This window comes from Dermacentor silvarum, chromosome 10, assembly GCF_013339745.2.
Source record: "Dermacentor silvarum isolate Dsil-2018 chromosome 10, BIME_Dsil_1.4, whole genome shotgun sequence".
In the NCBI taxonomy this organism is placed as follows: Eukaryota; Metazoa; Arthropoda; class Arachnida; order Ixodida; family Ixodidae; genus Dermacentor; species Dermacentor silvarum.
Genome location: NC_051163.1, coordinates 148994732 through 149019223, shown reverse-complemented (window position 1 = coordinate 149019223; position 24492 = coordinate 148994732). Strand labels below are relative to the sequence as shown.

The window sequence follows — 24492 nt, the reverse complement described above, 5'->3', positions numbered from 1 at the left end:
CTCCTCTGCCAACAACTTCTCCTTTGCAGTTTGCCCGGCGGTGCCCGTCGCCCGCACCGTCTCTTATCTCCACACGGCTCTGACCTTTGTATGCGCTGTGCATTCGCCGCTCAGTTTCCGTTGAAGCGATAGACCGCGCGTACCTGCGCTTGCTGCCAGCGTTTTGACAGTCGTTGGCTGCGGTCATTCAGTGTGATCTATTCATGTTTTGTTGTGCGCGCTGACACCACGATTGTTAATTCAGTTAGTAAGCCAATGTGTCCAAGTTTATGCAGCCGATAAAACTACTATCCCTACTCCGAATAGCTCTCTACTAATTTGAGATCGCAATCGATGCTTAGCCTTTCGGGTGAAACTGCGACTGTTTTATCTATAGCAATGCTTCCGGTAAATCTGAGTGCAAGGCGCCGGATGGGGCAGTTATGCTTTACTTGTTTGAAGTGGCAAGCAGGAAGATTACATATATTTCTTCGTCTGCATTTCGCAAGATCTACTGATCGAAAACTATATGCGCAACAATACACACAAGAGATACATGCTGCTCGAACAACGAGAAAAATAGTTGTTCTCCAAAGGGAACCGTACAATAACGTATAGTCGAACGAAAGCCGACACTGCGGCCGCAATGCACGCGCCATCACTGAGCGGCATTAAAAAAATAAAATAAAGAAGAGAAAGAAAGGAATTTATTCTTAAGGCATAAATATATGTCCTGTGCAATTATGAACACCATTTGAGCGGTCTGAACGCAAATACCAGCGCGCGAAGTAGTACGAATGACCCTGCCGAGCAGTATCACCAACAGTTTTCAACGGCGCGACCTTGATGCGGCCCAATCGACTTCGATCGCAGCGCCGCCACAGTATTTTGCCACGTCGGGCGCCTCACTGCAAAGCATGCGCCACCCCAGCCAATCGTCCCATCAACCGTATTCTAGTAAACTCTACTTTCCAGATAACGTGCGCGCGACAGCCGGAAGCCGCGTATAGTACAAGTTCGAAGTTGCTGGCAGAGTAGAAGCAACACCCCCTCCTTGCCGCGCTGCCTTCCCGCTTTCCTCCTTTCGCGTGGGAGATCGAGTCGCCAGTTCCCCTTGCGCCCGGTCGCAAGATATGCATTCGGTACTGCAGCTAAACGTCGCCTCCCCTCCCTCCCTCCCATCCCCCCACGACCTTTTGCACGATGAAAGACAACACGTTTGCTTTCCGCCGTGCGTTCGCTCTCCGTGAAAACGCGCGTCCCCCGCGCGCTTTCACTCGCACATACAGCATACGGTGCGCGGCGACAATTTTATCGCCCTTGGACTTTATACGGAACCTCACGGTGACGGCAGAAATCCGCTTGGAGTGTCCATATAATTTCTATCCCAATAAAACTCAAACTCCTTTATCCATAGCGCGGTCGATTGTTTCTACACACAGTGTTCACCGAGGTTATCAGTTCCAATCAACAGCAACATTCACTTCAACCTCCAATCGTTCTATCAGAAAGTAAAATGTCAGTTGTGAAAGGAGCAACGAAAAGGAATCCCGGTTAAAGCACAATAATAAGGCGTGCTCTTTAAAATGCAGGAAAGTGTGGGTGGGGGGGATCAGTGGTTTATAACCAGACGCCTCAGCGCAAGAACTCATTCCACCTTGACTGTCGTTGGTATTGCTTTTACCATTGGAGCAACGCAGTGATACACCGTATTCCTGAACGCACGGTTATTTGACATGTGCAGTTGTCAGTCTGACACTTTCGTTGCTTCCGCTACATGCGACATACTCCGACATCGTCGTACTTTACTATGGCCTACGCTTGCCAAGATGGCCTATGTGCAAGGCGACGTGGCGACGACTGTATGACGCCGAAGCAGTCTTTTTCATTTTTTTTTTCTTTCTGGCGTTTTAGGTGCCAAAACCAGCTCTGATTATGAGGCACGCCATAGTGGAGGGCTCCGGATTAATTTTGACCACCTGGGGTTCTTTAAAGTGCACTACAAAGCAAGCACACGGGCGTTTTTGCATTTCGCCTCCATCGAAATGTGGCCGCCGCGGCCGGGACACGATCCCGCGATCTCGTGCTCAGCAGTGCAACGCCTTATATGACTGAGCCACCGCGGCGGGCGATGCCGAAGCAGTGACGACGATGGAATCACGAAGAAGGAATGACGTTGATGGAACAACAAGGGCGGTATAACGGCGATGACAAGATAACAGTCAGATGACGAAGCTAGAAAGAAGGATGATCGAACGATCATGATGTCACCACGAGGGCGAGCACTTACCTAGTGACCCAATCTGGTTGACAATTAACCCGGGCCACTGGGTCATCGTAAGTGGCTAGATAGATAGGTAGATAGATCGATAGATAGACAGACAGATAGGTAGATATATAGGCTTAAGATTGGCGAAGTTGACAATGAATGCTAATCGAATTAACACAATACCCAATGAACACTCCGGATTGCGCTTTAAATTGATTTGGTGTGGTTTAGTGCCTACTAACATGGGGTTAACCCACTACGAGGGACCAGCGATGAATCGGGCAGCAGTTGCTAAAAAGGGAAGAAAGCTTAAATGCAATTTTGCAAACCAAGATTGAGATTTAAATGATTACTAATAGTGAATATCAATTTTAGAGCTATATTATAGAATAGGTGATATTATAGGTTTTGTTTTCAAGGGGAGCAAAAAATGATAAAGTTAACATATTTTTTTTACTGAGCTAGAAGTAGAAGAAGTAGAGGAGAAGGCGTGATGGCGCTGGTTATGCGTAGTGAACTAGTCTAGTTATACCAAATCTTTGTTGTTTTAGTTTTTGCTCTCTTTTACTTTGCGTTTTTCATTTTCAAAAATAATTTTTTAGCTACCTACTGCGGCCCGATTCTTGGCCTATCCCCCTCAGTGGGCGCGAGCCATGATCAAGGATCATCATCATCATCATCATCATCATGACTTAGAAGGACTCAAGTTAAACAAAATTAGATGTAACTTCAAGGCTCTACATCTACATCTAAAATTCTGCTGCCTAGCGTCGTACTGGCCACAAGGGAAGAGGGACACTGCAGGGACCGGAACGGGAAGCCCTACCGGGAACAAAGCTCTATGTAGTAAACGAAGCACCAGGATGGCGGCGTTTGCAATGAAGGCGAGCGCACTGGCAACGCAGCTGGACCCAACACAAGCCCGGTCATGGATTGACAGGACATTTTCTATAGTGCGTATATAATTTATCTAAGTTATGGCGCGTATTTAACGAAGTGGCTGCGTGGGGACCTGTAGTTACATACCTCTCTGCCTTAATTAACTGCCAAGTCAAATGCAGTACCGACTGTTCTGTATGCTGTGGTCACTTCAACTTTTCAGAGCAGTGATCACACAAGACTGTTGATATCTTAGGAGATGATTTCTTATCTGGCAGCTGTTGTCGAATACTAGCTACATCTTCATGCCTTCGTTTCAATTTTCTGTTGAACTGAGGTCAACTAGTATAGGCTCTCACATCAGCTACACTATTGTAAATTGAACGAACTACATGACGTTTGTTACATTTCTGATCTTAAAAAAGTGGAAGTGATGATTAAGTTAACATGGAAGAATACTTCCAATATAAAATGATCCTGCAAGTCCTTGTTCAAGAATATACTCACTGTTAGATAATTATTGAACTCTCACTGTTGCGGTATGTTATACTGAGATAATATCTTAAAGCAGAGGAAGTAGCTCGTGTTTCACTTTAAGAAAGAGAGACCGGGAGATCGGTTCACAGAAAAGAGGATAGGAGGCACCGTAACCGTGTAGCCCGCGGCTGATACCTGAACATCGGTCTGCAGTGTGGCGTATAGGAGGAGCAGGAACGGAAAGATGACAGACATAGGACGGAAGGTAGTGCGCCGAGCTGATCTCTGATCTGTGAAAGCTCACGCGCCTAGTAGAAATGCGGGAAGCGACAGGTCCCGCTCTGCCCACTACCGGTCCGCCCGATACCTCAATCGCGCTATATCACGCGTGCATTAGGCACACCGTTAATGCTGAACTTTTAGGGACCAGGCAGGCTACAATTAGCCTTGTCTCGAACGCGGCCGGGTGAACGCGGCCGGAGGACGCATTGCACGCTGTCGACGCAAATACGAGGTACACGGTACTCGACAGACAGTGCTTGACGGGCTGCAATGAACGCTGTTCAGCGCAGCTGCAATTCTTAGAGCATCTCTTTTTGCGCACACATAGTTTTCACTTTAAGGTGTTCCCGCAATGTCAAGGGAGTGTATCATTTGCATTTATTGAAGGCACTTGTAAGATCGGTTAGGAGGATACGAAAATGTTCTTTAATGTACTCTTGCATTCGGAATGCATATCTTGTTTCCTGTAAGGAGCCCCAGAAGTTACTACGGCGCCTCCAACGAGAAAACATTTTACCACCTGTATAAAAATTTAGTTTCATTTAGCGAGGCGTCTTCTTTGGCAATTCTGTCCGGATGTTTGTTGTGGCCCACGGACAGTAACTGTGAAGAGTTTTTATTGTTTGTAAGTCTGGCGAAGACCACTGTTGCCGGCCCATCTGCAACCATGAATGCCTGTTTAAGTTGAGCCGAAACCAAAACGAGGGAGTGACAAAGTAGTTTACCGCACTGTCTAATGGGATCCCCTTTCAGCCGCATCCGGGTAAGTGCGAGACGTTCGGACCCGCATTTATTTGTGTCTGGTGTCGCAAAGCACCATACTCGTGCAGACTGCACGCGCCCCTGCGGGATATTCCTCTCAGTATTACTTCCACAAGAAACAATACAAAGACGGGAACCTTTGCGCTGGTTTTGCAGCCGTGTGTTAGTCCATGCGCACTCATATATTAAAGCGAAGCTTTCTTTGTATCTTCTCCCGACTTTCCGGGTGCTGCTGCTGCTGCTGCGAACTTGCACACGTGCGCCGCTGGGTTTCTCGCAACACCACCAGGTGGCGCTCGCCTCCGCGCATCCCGGCCGGCGCCGCCACGGCAGCGTTTCACAGTTTGAGCGTATGACACGTGCTGTGCTTGCTTTCTAGTGCGACAAAAATGCAGGTGCTGAGCTGTGGAGGTCGCGTGCTTGGCGGTGATAGTGTGAACATTTCAGTTGTCCATAGCCTGAGAAGAGCGCTTGGAGCTGTCGTCTCAACAGCGTGCCGGCCGCATATGCAGAAGGAGCACGAAACGCGCGCCAGTAAAATGGCTCCAAAGCGTGCACTCAGCGTCGAGGACACCCAGGCCCGAATGAAGCGTCGCGCGGAACAGAAACGTCTTTGCTACGCAGCGAAACGTGGCGCAGACCGCGAATATATATATATATATATATATATATATATATATATATATATATATGCTGGCTCGACGACGTCAGGCAAGTCAACGACGCGTGGCGGCCACGAAAGACGACGAGCGTAGTGAGCACCAGAGCACCAAAACTAGAAGTGACAAGCAGCACAATAACTATCGTCAATCAAAGCAAACAGCACAGAAAGCTTCGCTTGCATCGATTTCCACAGTGCGTAGGATCAGCAAATTTTTTCACTTAGTGTTTTAGGAAACTATGCTGTCTGGGCGGGCGTTTCCAACAGACTTATACACGATTTTATCTTCAATTCATGGGCGCTGCCATCTTGGTCTATTACACGAACAATTGCTTAGTTTTATGAGAAGTTAAGTCACGTAACGTGGTCATGGAACGCTGAACGCATATATACAACTGTTTTCATGCTTGCGAATCAACTGTAGTATCGTAAACTTCGTTGTTATCAGTCTGATATGGCGGCACCTAAACATGTTCGTAAAATAGTCTATAGACAAGAATTTACCGGGTAACTTGGGTCTTGCTTTTTTGTTTGTTTATACACAGGCCGATAAAATTAGAAGCCATCTGATGTCCCTGTATACGAGTGTGACACACACTCTGACTAGCATCGAGTTCCGGCGTTGGCTGGATGCCTGCGCGCACACCTTTCTCCACACCGATTGGATCTGGCTGGCCGTATCGTCACCCATCTTCCTGCTTCTCGTACCGATGGGGCTGAGTTTGGTGTTTCGAAGGTACGCTTGGTCCATGGAGTTTCACAGAAAGCTCAACATAGCAAAACATGGATGTACATTCGTTCAGTCACCGTGGACATTATGGATATATTTCTGCTATTTGTAACGGATTGTTTCGGAAGGATATTGCGAGTTATCTTATTGTTCCCTTTAGTTCAGTTGTGTTGAGTGCTAGTCTGACAATTTTCTTTTTTAAATGAATGTTACATTGTCTATCCCTGTGCTATATTTTGCCAGTATAGTAAGTATTACGACGTGTATCTCCGCTTTTATGATTGTGTTCATTTATGTAATATTATGCATGCCATATATAACCATATGCATATGTGCATACCACTCCTGCTAGGGTAAAAGAACCGGCCTGCACTATGTATAAATAAATAAAACAAACAAAAAGACCTTTCAAGCAATTTGTTCTTGTGTTGGCATGTTTGCGCTGCTCGCCAATAATTCCCCAACACTTTCGAGTATACGTATAGGGGTGGTTTTGGAACAGTCACCAAGGGATATTTCTTCTTGCGCCCAAAACAATACATATTGCTGGCAGATTTCTCAGATATATTTCGTGGTAAAAATTAGAGACAATAGCCACACACGGAAGCATGCGACTGATACGTCGTATACATAACTTACAAATTGAACACCGGCAGAGCCACTGTACTGCCAAGCGCGCTGATAATTTAGTGTCGAATGCCCTCTTCTGCCGCAGATTCATAGCTGTGCAATAAATCTGCTCCTTCGAGCGAGCCTCCAGACTTCGAATTCGTTCGTTTCGCTGATTAGATAACTGAGTGGCCGCAAACACTGATCCCTATCACTGTTCGCGTCGAAAATTAGCCATTATGGCCGCTCTATCACGTGAAACATTTGTGATTATGTTAGCAAAGATTTGTTCCACACTTTGTGCACTAAATACGTTCTTGTCCTCCATCTACGCATTCAGCTAACGTTGTAGATTTAGGCATATTTTCTTGCTTTCTTAGTACGTTATTACCCGTGCAACCGACCACTCTCCTCTGTAATGTCTGCTGGCCCTGAATGTAAATAAATAAATAAATAAATAAATAAATAAATAAATAAATAAATAAATAAATAAATAAATAAATAAATAAATAACCCCTACAGGTGGTGCTCAGGCAAAGGTCGGCGCTCGGAGAAAACCAGGGTCACCAGTGCACTACCTCGCTGCCTCAGTAGATCTACCAGTGTCAGTCGATCTGGCGAGTGTAAAGCACGCTTTACGCTGGCCAGATGCAGCGTCTGTCATCTCAGTGGAAGCAGGCACGACGCCGACCACTGCTGCACCAGGGGTAGGACCTATGGTATGTACAACCTATGGGGCCAATCTCAAATCAAATCATTTACTTGCGTCAGTTTGTTAAACCAGAAAGAGGAGCTGCAGATAAAATGTTGTCCCAGTACAGCGCCACGACGCCACAGCCCTCTTTTTTTTTTCAGCAGCTGGAGCAGCGGACGCACATAGTAACGGAAACTTCATAGGGAAATAAAAATGATCCCGTAAGACCAATGAGTGTAATATAATAAACACACGATAGTGTAGACACACACAAACGTCTCAACCAGCATAATAAAAAAAATGTCGCAGTTTCGCCCGAAACGCGAAGCATCAATTGCGATAGCAAATTAGTAGAGAGCTATCCGGAGTAGGGATAGTAGTTTTATCGGCTGCGTAAACTTGGACACATTCGCTTACTAACTGAATTAACAAGCATGGTGTCAGTGCGCACAAGCAAACATGAATAGATCACACTCAGTTCGCACACAATCGCTGTCAAAACGCTGGCGTGAGCAAGCGCGCCAGGAGCAGTGGGGCGAAGGTTCGTGTGGTCTATCGCTTCAACGGAAACGGGAGGGGAGGGGGGAGGGGCGGCGTTGTTCTCCGACAGCAACTGCGCGTTTCGCGACCGCGCGCATGGGGAACTGCCGATCGCGGCTCAATCTCGCGCGCGCAAGGAGGGAGGCCGCGCGGGAGAGAGGGGCGGGGCGGCGTTTGACTCCGGCACCAGCTGCGTACTTTGCACGGCCGCGCGCGGCCGTGCGCGCTTATCTTGCAGGCGGCTTACCTCATCTTATCTTGAAGGCTTGCAGACGCTTATCTTGAGCCTGCAGGCGGCTCCTACCTTCATGCGTGTGGTGTTCTCGTTGTTCAATTTGCGTTGAAGCGATACGCAGCACGAAGGTCACTTCGCTCGTTGCTGCTGCGGCGCTTCCTGGCGCCAGTGTTTCGACAGCGAGTGTACGCGGTGATCGAGTGTGATGTGTTCCTGTTTGCCTGTGCGCGCTGGCACCATGTTTGTTTGTTTAGTTAGCGTGCGAATATTTCCAAGTTTATAAGGCCGATAAAACTACTATCCTTACTTCACATAGCTGTATACTAATTTGCCATCGCAATCGATGCTTCGCCTTTTCGGTGAAACTGCAGCTCTTTTTTCCCCCTTTGTTGAAATAAGTTTAGAGACCAAAGTAAAGAAGGCGTCGCTAAGCACGTCTCTGTTTGTTGTTTGTATGTGGTTTCTTAAAAGAGTATAAATGATGCCCGTCAACGAGGATTCTTATATATGGATATGTTTATCACATGGACTTGCGAGTAGCTCTCTTTTTGGCAATATATCAGGCTGTGTGGGATTTCGCTGGTGTAAGTGATATGTTTGTGCCAAAGGGAGAGTATTACCGCTGTTTATCGCTTGAGAGACAATATGCCTCAAATATCCTAGGCTTTGGGCTCCCAGAAAAGAAAAAAAGAAGTTATATCTGCACGGTATTTCTAAAAAAATGGAACCCGATGTTCTCCCAATATATAAAAAAACATAAATCCAGAAAACGAATGAGCTTAAATATGTGTAAGAATAAAATGTTCCGTAGACCCACAACAGAATGATTATATGCATAACGATTACCTGAATATACCTGAATATACGGAGGCGCATCCTCGCTGGCCACACTTGGTGGCGATACATTCCATTGCCATAGGTTCTGCTGAAAGTAGCCGCTTGAATTTTCTGAAGAAACAATAGGAGTTGCTGAAAGACGTGACAGGTGGTCTTCACGTATTGCGGTGCCGTATACGCCGTATCTTGCCCAGTGTAAGCCAACGAAGACACAAAGATGGCGACGCCATGGACTCATGGGTGATCGGCTTTATTAACAGAACTACACGCGCATTTACATGTCATACCTCGTGCTTTGTGCCATGGCTCGATTATGTATATTCTTTTGTGGTGCAAGGGTCAGACATGGCCAAAGTACACCATGTAAGTAGTCATGGACTGGCACTACGCGATACGAATGCCTAATGCTTCGCACATCAGCCGGCTTCGTAATCACGAAAAGGTCTTACGACATAACTTATCTCAGATGAGATTACAGCCAATCCTGCTGTTCGACATGTTGGCAAACAGCACGGTGCCTCTAGCAGATCCGCATGTTTCTTTAGCGGTTCTTTCCAAGTCTGATGAGAGATGCCGGAGAGGCATACGCACAGATATTCGTTTTCACTGTCACATTTCATTTTCGCACACATGCACAATGTAGCGGTAAGCCTAATATAGAAGCAGTGAAACACAACGCAGTGAGCGCTCTCCAGCGCTTGTTGGAAAACGCCTTCATAGTTCTTTGATATGGAGGGATCAGCACATTGTGTTATTGTGGCTGTCTCATTTATGTGTCCGCGTAAAACACACTCGCATTCCTCCGACATCCGCGTTCTCCCTTTCAACTATAACTTTTTTCAGAAGACTTCTACCTATGAGCGCCGATGCTGTCTTCTGTTTACTATCTTCCAATTTATTTTGCCTAAGAAAGGAGTGAAAGTAGAGCCATATTTACCATCTTACCACTACAAAGAGCACTTCCAAAAAAAAAAGGTTATTGTTGATAAAACTAAGAGTTGGAGATATCGCATCGTCACGTCCGCGTTTTTTTTTCTGTGTCTGTTTTGTCGCAATAGTGCCGAATAACATGTGTAAAAAACACTAGTTTCCCCTCTATTACAACTAGCTTATATGAGAAATGAATTCAATTCTTTCCGAAATGAAGAATGCATCAAATACGAATACATTGTCACTTTGTTCTTGTCCCTTTGTTGTACCTTCGTTCGGCTTCTTTCCCTTCTGCGTAGGGCTTGCCGATGGTCGCGTCATGACCAAGCCGGTCGCTGTGAGATTGATTCAGCATTGGGTCCGCACCAAGTTCCAGCCATGGGTCCTCGAACGGGTGGCTCGCAGCGCCAACACTTCACGCCCTCAGAGTGAGACAGACTGGAGAGACATGGACGCTGGTGCCATTGTCGTCACCCTGGTAGACCATGACGGCCCGTCGACCGTCGGACTCGAACATCCTGGCGATGCTTCCTTGGTGGAAATTCATTTGGACGAGCCCGAAACCGTGTACGAAGACCCCATGGACGACGTGGACGGTGCCGCTCACAGCTCGCCCAGATGTCGCGGGGTCGCGACGATTTCCTCTACGCGACTTCTGCCATCCAGAAACCAAATTGACGGGCGCTTACCGGACGAGGCAGTGCCGGTGCTCGAAACGATTGCGGTGTCTCCGCGAGATGACCAGCAGTGACCGTCAGTGGATGTTGGACTCGCGTCAATGCTTACGCGTATAATATGGCACGACAAAGCAAACTAAAATTGCATAGCGTTGGCCAGGACGTATAGTTCTGTTCTCGACAAGTAAACGAATACGAAGCATGAAACGATCGCCTCGTTTTAGTTCATAAGCGAAATATTGACAAAAAGCGCGTCAAACGATAGCCTCAACTGGTCTCAGTTCGCAATAAATGAATGGCGAATATCAAGGAATCATAGTTGTGGGTGGTTCTTTCGATTGCGGACTGTAATTACGACGCATCGATGACATTTTAAAAGGGCTAAGTATAAAGGAAAGGCCTGGGAACGATGATGGCTTATGCGCAATGGTGGAAGCCGACGCTAAATATAGTGTGCCTGGCTACCCAAATGTTCTTTATAGTGCGATGCCCAGCAAGAAAACCGAGCGTAGTTGCTTCAGGAACCAATGATTCATGCTCCGAGTGGCTTCTGTGTCACGCAGGTTTTCACAGGTTTGTCACTGCGTAACACACATCCTGCGTGATTTCCAATTGAAGTGAACCTTTCGATGCACTGAGCTTCTTAGCTTGCCGTGTACTGACTGCCCCGATTTTGATGAGGTTGGCTATATTTGAAAGGAAAAGATAAGCTCTAGTAACTAACATTATTTGCATTTTTTTAGTAAGAGTGCCAATTTGTTTAGGTTCTTAAGGCTTGAAAAGCCTTTAAAACTTCAAGTGATGTTTACAACTCCAGCTCGGCAATAAAATAAAACAAAGGATATCACGATTCTGTAAACTGTGCCTAATAATACACCAAAAGCAGGCAAAATTATTGTGCTCTTTTGAACGCTCTTTAATATGCAAAGAGTAGGACTTTTGCAAAATCCCCATGAACATTGTAAAAGTCTCACGTAAGCTGTAATTACATCTCATTGCCTTGGGATAGAGTTTCCGAAAATCGAAGTATTTAATGAAACTTCTGCTTCCTAGAGTTACTATATTTTAACTTTTTCTCTCACATTCAATAAATTTTATTAAACTCAGCACATCGGTAGTCACATAAAAGCACGTCTTCGTTTTACGTATATTTGAATTGGAAAATTACAGTTGGCCCCGATCTAAAGCTTGCTCTTAAGGCAGCTTGGATAAGAGCTCCAAAAGCACAGTGCTTTGAGATCGTCAATACGCACTTCTTGGCGTTCTTACGTTGAATTACAACGCAATGCTGTGCGCTACGCTTCAGCCAAGCTACCACGTGATTTTTAAACCCTCTGTTTCGTGGCCTCAAGAATACTGTGATGAGCACAGAGCCCAATAAAACGTTTTCGGTTAAATTTCGTGAAATCCCTGCGAATTTAGAGATACGAGTGTAAAGAAAGACCTAATCACATTTATGTACGCAACTGGTCGAGTGATGCGTGCTGTAGGCTTCCTTGCATATTCCACGAGGTGTGGGTACAGGCTGACTAAACTGAATGAATACAGGCAGACTAGACAAAAGTGTGAGCGTAGGGTGTTCGTATAACTGCTATCGCGATAGAATGCCTTGGGCTTAAGACGACGTATGATGACGAAGTGTAATGGAATGCCGAACTAGAACGATGACAAATGTAGAACATGTTGACGGCACGAAGACAAGATGTATAAGCTTTCCCGAACTGCGTTTTCTACTGAGTTCATCGTAGTGCTTCAGCTTGTGCAAAAAGATTATTGCCAAAAAGTTCGCAGACAATACGTATTGTGGGTGTGTATGCTAATGGGAAGCATTTGCACGCAAGGCGCATGTAAATACACGTTTATTGAGCGCTTATCACGCAGATACCAAGTAGTGCGGTATGTGCGTAACATGTGGGAGAATGACATGGGATGATGTAGTCAACCCGAGTTTCTTGAAGTAATGACACTTGAGGCACTTGAAGTATTACGTGCTTGCTGTGTTGAAACATCTCTTATTAACCTGCTGACGTGTTTATGCTAAAATTTGGCATGCTTAGTTTGAGATACGCTGGTCGCGGTGCCGTGTTGACGACTGTCGAGTAGCGGCATACGAAGACTGAAATATAAAATGCAGCAGTGCATCTTGAACTAGCGAAGTACCCTTTCAACTACAAGATCAGTGACAGCCTCCGTGTGTGCTGCTGGTATTTTGTCCGAATTTACGAGGCCAAGTCCCAGTGCCTTCGTCACGAACGCAGGAAACCATTTGTTTCATCTGGAAAGCCATCGTTAACAATCATCGGCGTTTTTGTCTGCGGTATTCTCGTAGTATGACACCACCACATGGCGAACGCTTGGTTTCCGCTCGACGATACTCAACCAATTGAAGGAAGCAACCCATGCTTGACATGGTCATTATAGGCCTTTTTATTGCGATGCTAACTATATGGACACCCGCCGTGGTTGCTCAGTGGCTATGGTGTTGGGCTGCTGAGCACGAGGTCGCGGCATCGAATCCCGGCCACGGCGGCCGCATTCCGATGGGGGCGAAATGCGAAAACACCCGTGTACTTAGATTTAGGTGCACGTTGAAGAACCCCAGGTGGTCTAAATTTCCGGAGTCCCCCACTACGGCGTGCCTCATAATCAGAACTGGTTTTGGCACGTAAAACCCCATAATTTAATTTTAATTAATTTTAACTATATGGACACTCCAAGCTCATTTCTGCCATCGTCGTCATCGCCGTCACCGTGAGGTTCAGTATTAAGTCCAACGGCGATAAAATCGTCGCCGTGCGCCGTACGCTGTCTGTGCGAGTGAAAGCGTGCGAGGGTGAGCCGGCAATCGCGGCTCAGTGTAGCTAGCGCACGCGAGGGAGGAAGGCAGGCCGGAAGCGCGCGGTCGTCTTTCTTGCGCGCGAGCCACAGGGGCGAGGTGACGGAGAGGGAGGGGGGGGGCGTGCATTTTGCTCCGTCGGCTGCTGCTCACAGCGCGGCCGCACGGGCGCCGTATCTTGAAAGTGATCTGCGACGTGGGCGATGTGCCCGCCCACACGGGCCTCATCTTCAAAGCGATCTGCGAAAGGGACAAATTTGCATGCGCCGAGTGCCGGTAGCTGCGTATGCGCTGTGCTTTCGACGTTTAGTTCGCGTTGAAGCGATGCGAGAGGCACCGCGAATGTCAATTTTCCTGCTGCTGCTGGCGCGCTTTCTCACTCCGGCGTTTTTACAGCGAGCTTCCGCGGTCATAGAGCTAGATGTGTTCATGTTTACCTGTGTGCGCATGACACCGTGTTTGTCTACTTAGTTAGTAAGCGAATGCTTACAACTTTATACGCGGCCCATTACACTATTATCCCTGCTTCGTATAACTCTCTACTAATTTGCTATCGCAATCGATGCTTCCCCTTTCGGGCGAAACTGCGACTTTTCTTTTTTTCGTGGGCGTCACCATATTGCGTAGGCAGTGACGCCATCTAAAGGCAGTGGGCATGCTGGATTGGGCAAGCGCTCCGGGTCCAAGCGTGCGGGAGTATCATGCGAGGGCTTATTGCGATGTCAGCAGATGTTTTTTTTTTCTTTTGCGAAATAAGACGATGAAACAGATTTCTGTTTGTTCGGTCTAGTTCATCCCTTCCTTTACGATACACTCAAGCATTTTAATGAGTTCGTGTCCTCGCAAATATCCACGGTGTTCTTTTGATGTGATCCCCTTTCGTACTACTGCTTTACAAAACAAAATGGCAACGCGGAAGCACAAAGGTTTTTCGTATATATCATGCTGATTTACCAACCGCAGTGATCGCTGCGTTGAGCAACGCCACGGGCCTCATACAAGAGGCTAAAGTAGACATAGCATAAGCATTTCACGACTACTAGACTTGAAATACAGGAGAACGATACCGGTGGCTGACGCTAGCATTTTATAGCAATTGTCGCTTAGATGTTTCGGGGTTGCATTAAGTTGGCCGTACACGAGCACTCGTATGTTTTAGTTCCCATGCCAAGCGATTAGATAGTGAGATCATGTTCCAATTCCCCCTGGCAATTCACATAGGCCGCTGCTCTTCGTCGATTAAAAACCGATACAGCCAAAACATTTCACATACACACCGCGGCTGATGATGCGCGCCGCATGCTTGCGCGGCCTGGAGAAATTTAGAGAAAGTAACGTTACCTATAGTACCACTACTTCGACGACTTCGTATGAACTAACATCACGCAAATGTCACGGAGAGCGAGCTAAAACCTCCTTGGCTAAAACATTTCCAAATCGTTCCACACCACTCGACGGCATTGCAACACATTCAAGCAGCGCAGCGCCAACTCACATAACCCAGAGAGGAGGAAACGCTCGCCGCGCGCCCTTTACCCTTCGCCCGATGAAAATGGTTACAACCCCTGGCGTGTCCAAGATGCTCAATGTCTTTCCTGGCCCACTTGACCAAGTCAAGCTTCCAGTTAGGGCGAATTTCTGAATCGAAGGCTTTTGCGCGGGACTTTTGGCGATTGCATGCTTAAGAACGTTAAAAAGCGTGAACTGAACACGGACGAAAAAAAAAAAACACACATACGCATAAACACATAGGCGCTACACAGGCGCTATGCACACACAGGTGCCTGTGTGTGGATGTATTTGCGCATTTTTTGTCAGTGACCATTACGTTCGTGCTTTTAACGCGATAGCGTTAAGGAAACCGTGTCGCAAAAAAAAGTTGCAGTGGCTTAGGTCGGCTATGCCAGGATATACGTAGCGTTAGCAAAGGTTCTGCTGATTATTCTTAGCTTTCCTGGTTGCCTAGATTGTCAAGGATTAGCTTTATTGTCATGCTTACTGCTGCTCCAATGACACACACGCGGTATACGTATTATGTGGCACATGTATTCATTCCTCCTACGCTCAACCGCTAATTGCCAGGCAACTACTTCGGGATCCGATGAGTCAAGCTTCTAAGTTCTTCTGCGCTGTTGAGCAGCATTTGCGCTTTCCTTCTCCATGGCTATACCACACTGGCAAACGACAGTCAGAAGCGCAGCGGCTCCAGCGCAGTGTCAGACGGCGACTGCACAGCGAGCGAGCGCGCGCCGGCGCCAGTGCGTCTACCACGGCTACGACGTCACTCCTCTGGAATGCGCAGAGCGGCGACGGTGAGTCGCGCGCGGTAGTAGTAGTAGAAAACGTTTATTCACACAGAAAATAAATACGGAGGAAAATGTACATCGAGTGGAGTCTTCATTTCAAGACCCCAGTGGCCTTGGCTGCCGCTCTCGCCTGGATTACCAGTCCGCGCTGGGTTGCTAGGTCGGGGCTGGACAGAGTGGCCTCCCACTGCTCCTCCGGTTGTTGTGTTTGTATGTCTGGCGGTTTGGGGCCTGTACACCCCCACGTGACGTGGTAGGCGGTGGGTCGTTCGTTGCACCATGGGCATGCGTCTTTGTAGTGTTCTGAGAAGATAATGCTGTATTTGTGTAAGTTGGGGAAGGTGTTGGTTTGGAGCTGTCTCCAGTCCCGTGCTTCCTGTGCATTTAGCCCCTTGTGTGGTGGGGGGTAAAGCTGACGTTGTTTGCGCAAGTGTTGAAGTCGCGCGCCGTAAGCCGCAGGTACGGGGAGGGTAGTAGTGGGATCGAGGATTGTGGCCGCTCGGTTTGTGTGACCTCGAGCTAGCCTGCCCGCGGCCTCGTTACCCTCCAGCCCCGAGTGCCCCGGAGCCCACGTGATCTGATGTTTGAGCGATGAATTTCTAGCCAATGGATTAGTCGTGAACCTAGCTAATTTCTGAGGTATTCCGCCTGCAAGAAGGAGCCGACACGCCGCTTGGGAGTCGGTTATTACTTGAAGTTCTCGGTTGGTCGCGTCCCCGTACTGAACGGCCAGCACGATCGCCGCAGCTTCCGCTTCTGTGACGGTGCAGTGCGGGATGGAGATGCTGGAGACTTCTTCGTAAGAAGAGTCCACCACCACGGCTGCTGCTGCGTTCGATGCATCCTTATATAGGGCGGCGTCCACGTACACCGTCCTCGGGCTCCGTCCCACTGTGCGTTTGAGGTAGTCCACTCGGGCGTTTCTTCTGCCTTCGTTGTGGGATTGTGACATATTTTTTGGGAGCGGGGCCACGTGTACTCTGGCTCGGTACGATGTCGGAATGTTTGTGGTCGACTGGATGGCGTCAAGGTCCGCCGGGTAGCCGATGCGCTTTAGGATGTGTCGGCCTGTCGCTGTGGACAGGAGGCGTTCTCTCTGGGTCAGGAGGACCGCCTCCTGAATTTCCTCGAACGTGTTATTTAGTCCCAAAGCTTCCAAGCTGACGTTGGATGTGTACGGTGGGAGACCGAGGGCGTTCTTGTAGGCTACGCGTATCATCGCATTAACTTTGTTGAAGTCTGCTCGGAGCAGGGTGAGGTAAGGGAGCCCGTAGGAAAGGCGGCTGATGACCAGTGCCTGCACCAAACGGATCGTGTCCTCCTCCCGCATGCCTTTTCTGTTTCTGGCCACCCGGCGGATCATCTTAGAGATCTGCTGTGTTGTAGTCTTGAGCAGTTGGAGTGTGTGGTTGGCCTTTCCGTCGCTCTGCAGCCAGAGGCCCAGGATCCGGATGAGTGGTACCTCCCGGATTGGGACCCCATGTAGGAGGATGTTTAGGTTGCCTGGCGATTTGTAGTGATGTCCCTGTATGCGGATCACTTCGGATTTGTCGGGGGAGCAGTGGAGTCCACATCGAATGGCCTCTGTTTCGACGCAGATTGCTGCTGCTTGGAGTGTGTCTTCCTTCTCGGCTAGAGAGCCGGTGTTTGTCCAGATCGTAATGTCGTCCGCATACAGGGTGTATCCGATGTTCGGAACCTGCTGCAGAGCCCTTGCGACGCCGATCATGGCGACGTTGAATAGGAGCGGGGAGATGATCGATCCCTGTGGTGTGCCCTTGTTGGGCATGTCTTGAGGGTCCGATCTCGTGTCACCCATTCCTATTGTTGCCGTTCGGTTGGACAGAAAAGTCTTGACATATTGGAAGGTGCGCTCGCCACAGTTGAGATTGCTGAGCTCGGAGAGTATTGCCTCGTGAGACACGTTATCCAACGCGCTTTTTAGATCCAGCGCCATAATGAGGTGTTCGCCACCCCTCGGGATGTTAGAGAGTACTTCCTCCTTCAGGAGAAGGAAGGCGTCTTGTGTCGACAGGCCCGACCGGAAGCCAATCATGGATGGATGAAAAAGGTCGTTATCTTCTATGTAGTGTTGAAGGCGCGTCTGGACGACTCGCTCGTAGAGCTTGCCCAGGCACGATGTGAGAGATATAGGTCGTAGAGCTTCCACTGCCGGCTTCTTGCCCGGTTTCGGGATTACTATGATCTCCGAGTGTTTCCACTCGGAGGGAATTTCATTCTTCTCCCAGAGCGAGTCGTTCAGGTACTTGGTGAGGTCCCTGATCTGTGCCTTGCTCAGGTTGCGGATCATGGCGTTGTTAATTTTGTCTGCTCCAGCCGTAGTATTTCGGGTGCACGATCGTACTGCGGCGTACACCTCGGCTTCGGAGATGGGAGCGTCGAGTGCCGGATTTTCCTCACCCTGATAGGTCGCAGAGCAGGGTGGCGCGGTGCTGGTGCCGATGTATTTGTCCCTTAGAGCAAGAAGTAGGGCTGCGTTGTCTCCCGGAAAGAGGTGAGCAATGCGCTTCAGGGTGCGTGTAGATTCAGATTTTGATTTAGAGGGGTCGATGAGGTTCCGCAGGATTGCCCACGTACGGGAGGTTCCCAGCGTTCCCCGCAGTGACTCACAAAACTGTTGCCAGTTTTGCTGTGCTAGGTTGGTGGCGTATGTCTGAGCGCCCTCTGTGAGCTGTGCAATCCGCAGGCGGAGGGATCTGTTTAGCCGTTGCCTTTTCCATCTTCCCACGAGCCGGTTGCGCTTTTCCCATAGCTTGAGAAGGTGGCGGTCTACCTCTGGGGCTTCCGGTGTGCGGTGTATTGTTTCTGTGGCTGTCTTGTATGCCTGTCTGATGTCCTCGCTCCAGACGTGTATCGACTGGATTGGACCTGACGGGACGGGTGCATTGCGGAATTTGGGCCAGTCAGTGATATGGGCGGCACCCAGATGTCTTCTAATTTTGCTAGATGATATGGACGTGCTGAGTATACAGTGGTCGCTGCCCAGGGTTTCTCCTAGGTTCGTCCACGTGGCCTCGGCGACGTTCTTGATCAGGGTGAGGTCGGGGCATGAGTCACGGGTGACACTGTTGCCTTCCCTGGTCGGATATAGAGGGTCGGTAAGGAGGCGGCGGCGGAGTGCGCGAGAGGTGCCGGCTCCGGTGGCTCCGGTGGTGCGCAAGCCATGTGACATCACTGATCCTTGCGCATGCGCAGCACGGCTCATGATGTGCCACGCGAAACGGGCTTCGCTAGGCCAGTGTAGCTAACGCTACAAAAATCCGGCGTCGGCAACCGACGTCGGCGTGCGATGTCGCCGGGCGGCGGAGAAATTCATCCCGAACCACGCAGGCCTTCCGAATATATTTAGGTACATGTACCTGAATATATGTACCTTGTATATGCCAGGCCTTCTTATATGACACGCGGTATACGCGGGTTATATTGCCACACCATTCTATCATTAATGTTGCTCATACCTTGTCTTGCATTCTTGGCAAAGCTATTCATCGGAATTTTGAGAATGACAATCCACAAATAAATGTCATGAAACAAACCACCCACAACGCATGCCTTTTATGTTAAACCTTCTCTGACTGAAATATTAAAAGTACGAAACAAAAACGGACATCTGAAAATTATGCAATTTTTTGGCACGGCTGTGCAATATCTCCGGGATCACCCTACGCAAGAGGCGGCGTTTCTACCAGAACGCTCACCTTCATGCATAGCGTTCACCGCCAGTGTTTCCCGGTAACTATTACGGTTGCTTAAGCTGCAGTTGTCGGGAAGCGTGAGAAGCAGTCAGGGATCTTTGAATGCTATCGCGTTTTTAACGTTCCTGTGGATAACGAACACGCCGAATCTGCCACTCTGGTGATGAGATGCTCTTGAGAGCAGCTTGCTTGTTCCCTTTCATATTGCTCATGGGGGTACATGCTACATAACAAAACATTTTTTTATGAATACATTTATATAAGCCATAGAATTGCTTGTCAAAGAACACGAAACACAGTTTGATGGTGACGTTGAGATTAGTTTATTGGCTGCAAGGAAACAATGAATTCGCTCTCAGCGCCCAATCATGATGGTTCGACCATCATCGGAAGCGCCATTCTCTGATCTGCTAGTGGCACAGACGCAGGAAGTGCTCAGCTCCACACGATTGGAGGTAAACTGCCCGTCGACGGTGGGGTAGACCACGCTGAACGTGTTGCTCACCTCGGTGCACCGAAAGTCACCCAGCATCGTGCAAAGGATGCCCGGACACTTGCACTTCACCACAGGCAATGCGGAGGGTACCCGGGTCGGGTCGACGTCCATTTCTGTCGTAAAGGGGCAGGTGCAGCGATCGCCTACGTCGTTGGACTGCGGTATGGGCAGGCAGAGGTCATCGCCCTCTGCTGCAACTGCAGTGCCCAGCAGAAGGGAGAAGAGCGCGGCGACGTGGGCCATCTTCGGCCGAATGCTTCATCAGAGTGTAACGAGAGGATTTGACAACTTTCCTGCAACAATCAGTCCAGCTTTCGCCGCGGGAATGCACAGCACCTGACAAGCACAGAGTACTCGCAGCAAGACACTTTGTCCTCGTTACGTCTCCTATTGCAGGCGTCTTCTGTTATGCGTGCTTACAGGTACTGACAGCCAACACACAGCTTATCGAATTGGAGGAGCCTTGAAAGATACAACGGTTCCGTTGTCAGTCACCCCCTTTTATCTACCTCGCCACAGCGATGGCGTTAGGAGAGTAGTAATCGTCTAAAGTGGGGAATAATGACTCACTTGACTGGCCGGCTCGAGGAAGATAGATTGGCCTTCTCCTTGATAGCCACAATTACGCGTTACTCGCCGTTGTGCAATCGCAGTCTGTTTTATTTCTTTAAGGTTGCATTGCGAGTAATGCCGGCTGTCCTTTTTCGCTCAGCCATTATAGAAAGAGTGAACAGAGGTTCACTCAAAGAAGAGAAAAATAATAAAGACGTGAATTGAACTAAAAGTGGGAACGCGTTGCAGATTGATATCATGCAGTGGAAGCTTTTTCACCATTATTTCCTCTTAAAGACACCTTAGAGAGAAACACTATATTGCTTCCCTTTAGTGTTTCTTTATTGGAGGAATCGTCCAGAAGAGCTGCTTCGCGTTGACACGAGCAAACTGTGCGCCAAATTTTTTTCGTTCGAATAGCGTACTGGCACACTGTCAGTTAAAACGTGTTTCGAAGAGAAAAGGTCGGTTCGTTCTATGGTGTACGCCGTGTTTGTTGTGCAGGAAACCTGAAACAATCGATCAGTTTTTTTTTTTGGGGGGGGGGGAGGGCGGATTGTTGGAATCGGAAACATTTTCTGGTGTATCTTACAGCGCACTTTGAATATCACGGCATTCGGTACCTCTCAGTTGAAAACGATGATGGCGTGCCATTCTAAGCTATCATGTTGCTGGGACTTCAACGGTATCCGTAGATATTCAATTGCTCTAAGACATGTACAGCCTTCCGCATTTTTAACTAAATCACGCGAGAACACACTAATATGGCCGTACGTCGTCCTGAACGGAAGGTCGCATTAGACGGCTCTTGCACAGGAGAGTGCTTGGTGCACTCTCCTGTCTGGCTGATTATCGGGATTTAAAGGCGCTAAAATAACGCCTGATGGACTCACGTGCGATATAGGTAGGCTGCACATGCTGCCGCACGGCCAGTGCGGGAGTACTTTGGCGAATCCTTGTCAAGGTTCCTGGAAGTGCACCAGACAGGGTATTTCTAGAATGGAAGTGCTGCTCTGTGAGTCTAAATTTCAGTTAGATTTTGTCAGCCATAGTTCTAAATGCTTTGGTTTGCACGTATTAAAAGGCATGTCTGCATTGTACGTGTATGTTTTATTTATGGTATGACATACATGGCAGGCCATAAAAAGAAATGGTTGTAGCTCATTGGTTTTAACATCGAGCGCTGTAATGCTGGGGGAGCGAAGTTAGGTCTATTACAATATTGAACACAATTGTTTTATTTTCTATGTGCGCTATTAGGCAGGACAGCTGCTGTAGCCACGGTCAGCAATAGTCGGGAGAGTTCGTAAAAAACAGAAGGCTCTTTTTATAAGAAAACACGAAAATTCCGGTAGACGTTACTGCCACAGAGTAAGTGGTTACTGCCGATGATTAACCTAAGTAAGCATTAGCTTTTTGGGAATTCCGCTGCGTTACCATGGCACTTCGTTTTTCAACCGTGTAATGTAACTGCCACTTTCCATTCCATCAACATTCCAGCCACGGCCTAGTTGTAGAGCGCCCGCGTCGTCTGCGGGAGGTTGTGGGTTCGGTTCCCCGCACAGTCGGGCACCCACTGGTTAAAATGGGCACAAGTGTACCCCAGCTTGGCGTTCGGCTTTCTTCAGGGCTGATACGCTTGGGAAAGGAGCCTGAGCATTAAATTCCTGTCGAAACCATCATGAGCGCAAAAAAAAAGGAGGTATGGGCCACTCCCATGTCACCATTTCCCATGTGGCGCCCTAAACTCACCTACTGAGGTGAGGACTGGGGACAAGCACCCCTTTCCTAGCGTCGAGGTCCCATAATGGCCATACACAATGCCGGGAGTGCGCTTTTACAAATTATACCGGTAGGTAACCGGCGGCAGCACTTGTCGCCAGAGCCCCGGCGGATGCTCTTCAACAAAGCCGTCTGGGGTTGGACAAGAGGCACCCCGAGACGAGTCGGGAAATCTTTATTGGTTGCCCTTTCGCTTTGTGATTCGCCACGAGAAGCCGAACACCAGGCCAGAGAACATCTCTACCCATTGGATAAAACCAGTGGGCTTCCGGCGGCAATGAGATTGGAACTCAGTACGTCCCGCATACGAGGCGAATTCTCTACCGCTAGGCTGCAGTGGTTTAGTCCATTAAGTTACTTACCTGAATGAACTATAGGTCATTAAGCTATACTTAGCTTCCTTAGCGTCAGCCTTAGCAGCGTAACGACGACGAACTGCTTTCTCACGAAGTTACTTGTTTTCGATCTCAGGATGAGTAAGTATGCGTTTAAGACGCATTATTACATAATCCATGTCAAGGAAAAGGGAAGGAGAAGCGTGCGACACATCCGGGAAGCAGGTGGCGTAAAGCCAGATGACGCACGCGCTCGCGCGACTGCGATAGTAAATTACTCAGCTTGGAACTTCGCGGCGTGCGACAGGCGTCAATTTTTGGGGGTGGTGCGACGCCAGCTAGGCACAAGATCGAATTTAGCTTCGATAAGTCGCCGCCTACCGCCGGTTAAAAAGGACTCAATATAGAAAAACCTTCCGAAAGAAATTCAGAGCTCGTCGCCATTCGAGAAAATAGGTGTAAGCGAAGCTTGTGGCAAGACGACACTGTAGCAGGCGTTCCGCTTCGTTTGCCCTAAACACAGGGTCGGCGGCTCTTCGCTGACGTCTCGCCTCGGCTTTGAAAGCCCTCACGCTATAATCGTGCACGACAAGCTTCGCCTACTCCCATTATCTCGACAGGTGGAAGGGCTGCTGATTTTGTCGATTTGAGTCCCACGTGTGACAAGGGTAGTTCAAGGGCGCGGCGCGTTACAGGTTCCTGAGCCCACAGGGGTATGTGCCATTGAACTTAGACCCTTTCTGCACTATCAGCAGGATCGGCTTACATATCAGGGGCATCTGCCATTGAGCTTAGACCCTTTCTGCACTATCACCAGGATCGGCCCATGTTTCAGCGTGACACCACCACCACCACTACCACCACCACCGACACTTGTGAGCCTATAAAGCTTCGCTGAAAAGCGATTCCACTTGGATTTTAGCCAAAAGCCCCAGCAGAGAAACAGGCGGGAGCACAGTAACTGAAGCCGACCTCTCTGCTTTCCTTTGCTCGAAATTTCTCTCTGTTTGTTATCTAAAAGGTCTGAATGAATAAAAGTAAGAAAAAAAGCTACAAATACTACGACAAATCCTGCGCATCTGTTGGCAGCTACGTTTTAAGCTTTCTTGAGATGATATTAAATAACATGAAAAGATGCAGATTATGCTAGCAATTTCATTTTATTTCCAACTTATATGGTTGTTTACACCTTCTCATTAAATGTCAACGCAAGTTCACTTGGCCTCATTGTATGCGACGTTGCAGGCTTCATTGCAGGCAAATGTGTCGTTTTGCGAGTCATGGAGGAAACATTGTGAGCAGAAAGGCAAGTACCGACAAATACAAAACATTGTGAGGCACGCTTAACACTTCAACATCACTGACGAAGCCATTTACACGTCAGCACGAAGAAAAAGTGCAGGGAACAGAGGGAAACAAGATACACATATATGTCGATGCCACGGTACCACGACTATCGGCATGCAACACCACGGCACGAACAGAAGAGGGCAACGACCACTGTACCATGGAACGTCAATTCCGAAGGAACGACCAGTCTTTAAGACTCAAAAACAGGCACATAACTCCGCGAACGTTTCTACCTCAGACAAACGAATTCCGTCATTGAAGCCTAGCTATGGGCGACCTACGGAGCCATCGAATATGTGAATTAGACACACCAGAATCCTGGGAATTATATCTACATATATACCGACACACATGCGTCACTTCGTGGATGTAACGACCGACAGAGTATAAACAGCTTCATTCATCGAATCAAGAAACAATTTGCTAGGTACAAAGGAACCGACGCGAATGACCGACATGTCTTTATACAGATACGATGGGTACCAGGACATGCGGGTATCGAGGGAAATGAGAGGGCCTACGAAGAGGCGGTGCGTGAAAACAGTACCATCCATGCCA

At 48.4% G+C, this 24492-nt stretch overlaps 2 protein-coding genes across 2 annotated transcripts; one reads left to right on the top strand and one right to left on the bottom strand.

The window, feature by feature from the left end:
- Positions 1 to 3078: 3078 nt before the first annotated feature.
- LOC125940976 (uncharacterized) lies at positions 3079 to 10699 on the top strand. The gene is made up of 4 exons (XM_049657798.1): positions 3079 to 3201; positions 5855 to 6045; positions 7171 to 7367; positions 10184 to 10699. The coding sequence occupies exons 1-4, from the start codon at positions 3112 to 3114 to the stop codon at positions 10633 to 10635; spliced, it is 930 nt and encodes a 309-aa protein (XP_049513755.1). The 5' UTR covers positions 3079 to 3111; the 3' UTR covers positions 10636 to 10699.
- Positions 10700 to 15794: 5095 nt separating this feature from the next.
- Positions 15795 to 19631, bottom strand: LOC119431908 (uncharacterized). Its single transcript, XM_037699349.1, has 3 exons — positions 19576 to 19631; positions 17535 to 18801; positions 15795 to 17405 (listed from the first exon to the last, which is right to left on the bottom strand). Exons 1-3 carry the CDS (start codon positions 19629 to 19631, stop codon positions 15795 to 15797), a joined length of 2934 nt encoding a protein of 977 aa, XP_037555277.1.
- Positions 19632 to 24492: the final 4861 nt, after the last annotated feature.

What these genes read in the sequence shown, in the direction of transcription:
- LOC119431908 (XM_037699349.1), bottom strand. Translation starts at nt 19,631, where the DNA reads ATGAGCAATATGAAAGGGAACAAGCAAGCTGCTCTCAAGAGCATCTCA. An exon ending in AAGAGCATCTCATCACCAGA is followed by an intron (nt 18,802 to 19,575) that starts GTGGCAGATTCG and finishes ATATCCGACCAG; the next exon opens with GGAAGGCAACAGTGTCACCC. An exon ending in CTTTTCTGTCCAACCGAACG is followed by an intron (nt 17,406 to 17,534) that starts GCAACAATAGGA and finishes AGGGCTCTGCAG; the next exon opens with CAGGTTCCGAACATCGGATA.
- LOC125940976 (XM_049657798.1), top strand. Translation starts at nt 3,112, where the DNA reads ATGGCGGCGTTTGCAATGAAGGCGAGCGCACTGGCAACGCAGCTGGAC. An exon ending in TTGACAGGACATTTTCTATA is followed by an intron (nt 3,202 to 5,854) that starts GTGCGTATATAA and finishes GTTTATACACAG; the next exon opens with GCCGATAAAATTAGAAGCCA. An exon ending in CACCAGGGGTAGGACCTATG is followed by an intron (nt 7,368 to 10,183) that starts GTATGTACAACC and finishes CCTTCTGCGTAG; the next exon opens with GGCTTGCCGATGGTCGCGTC.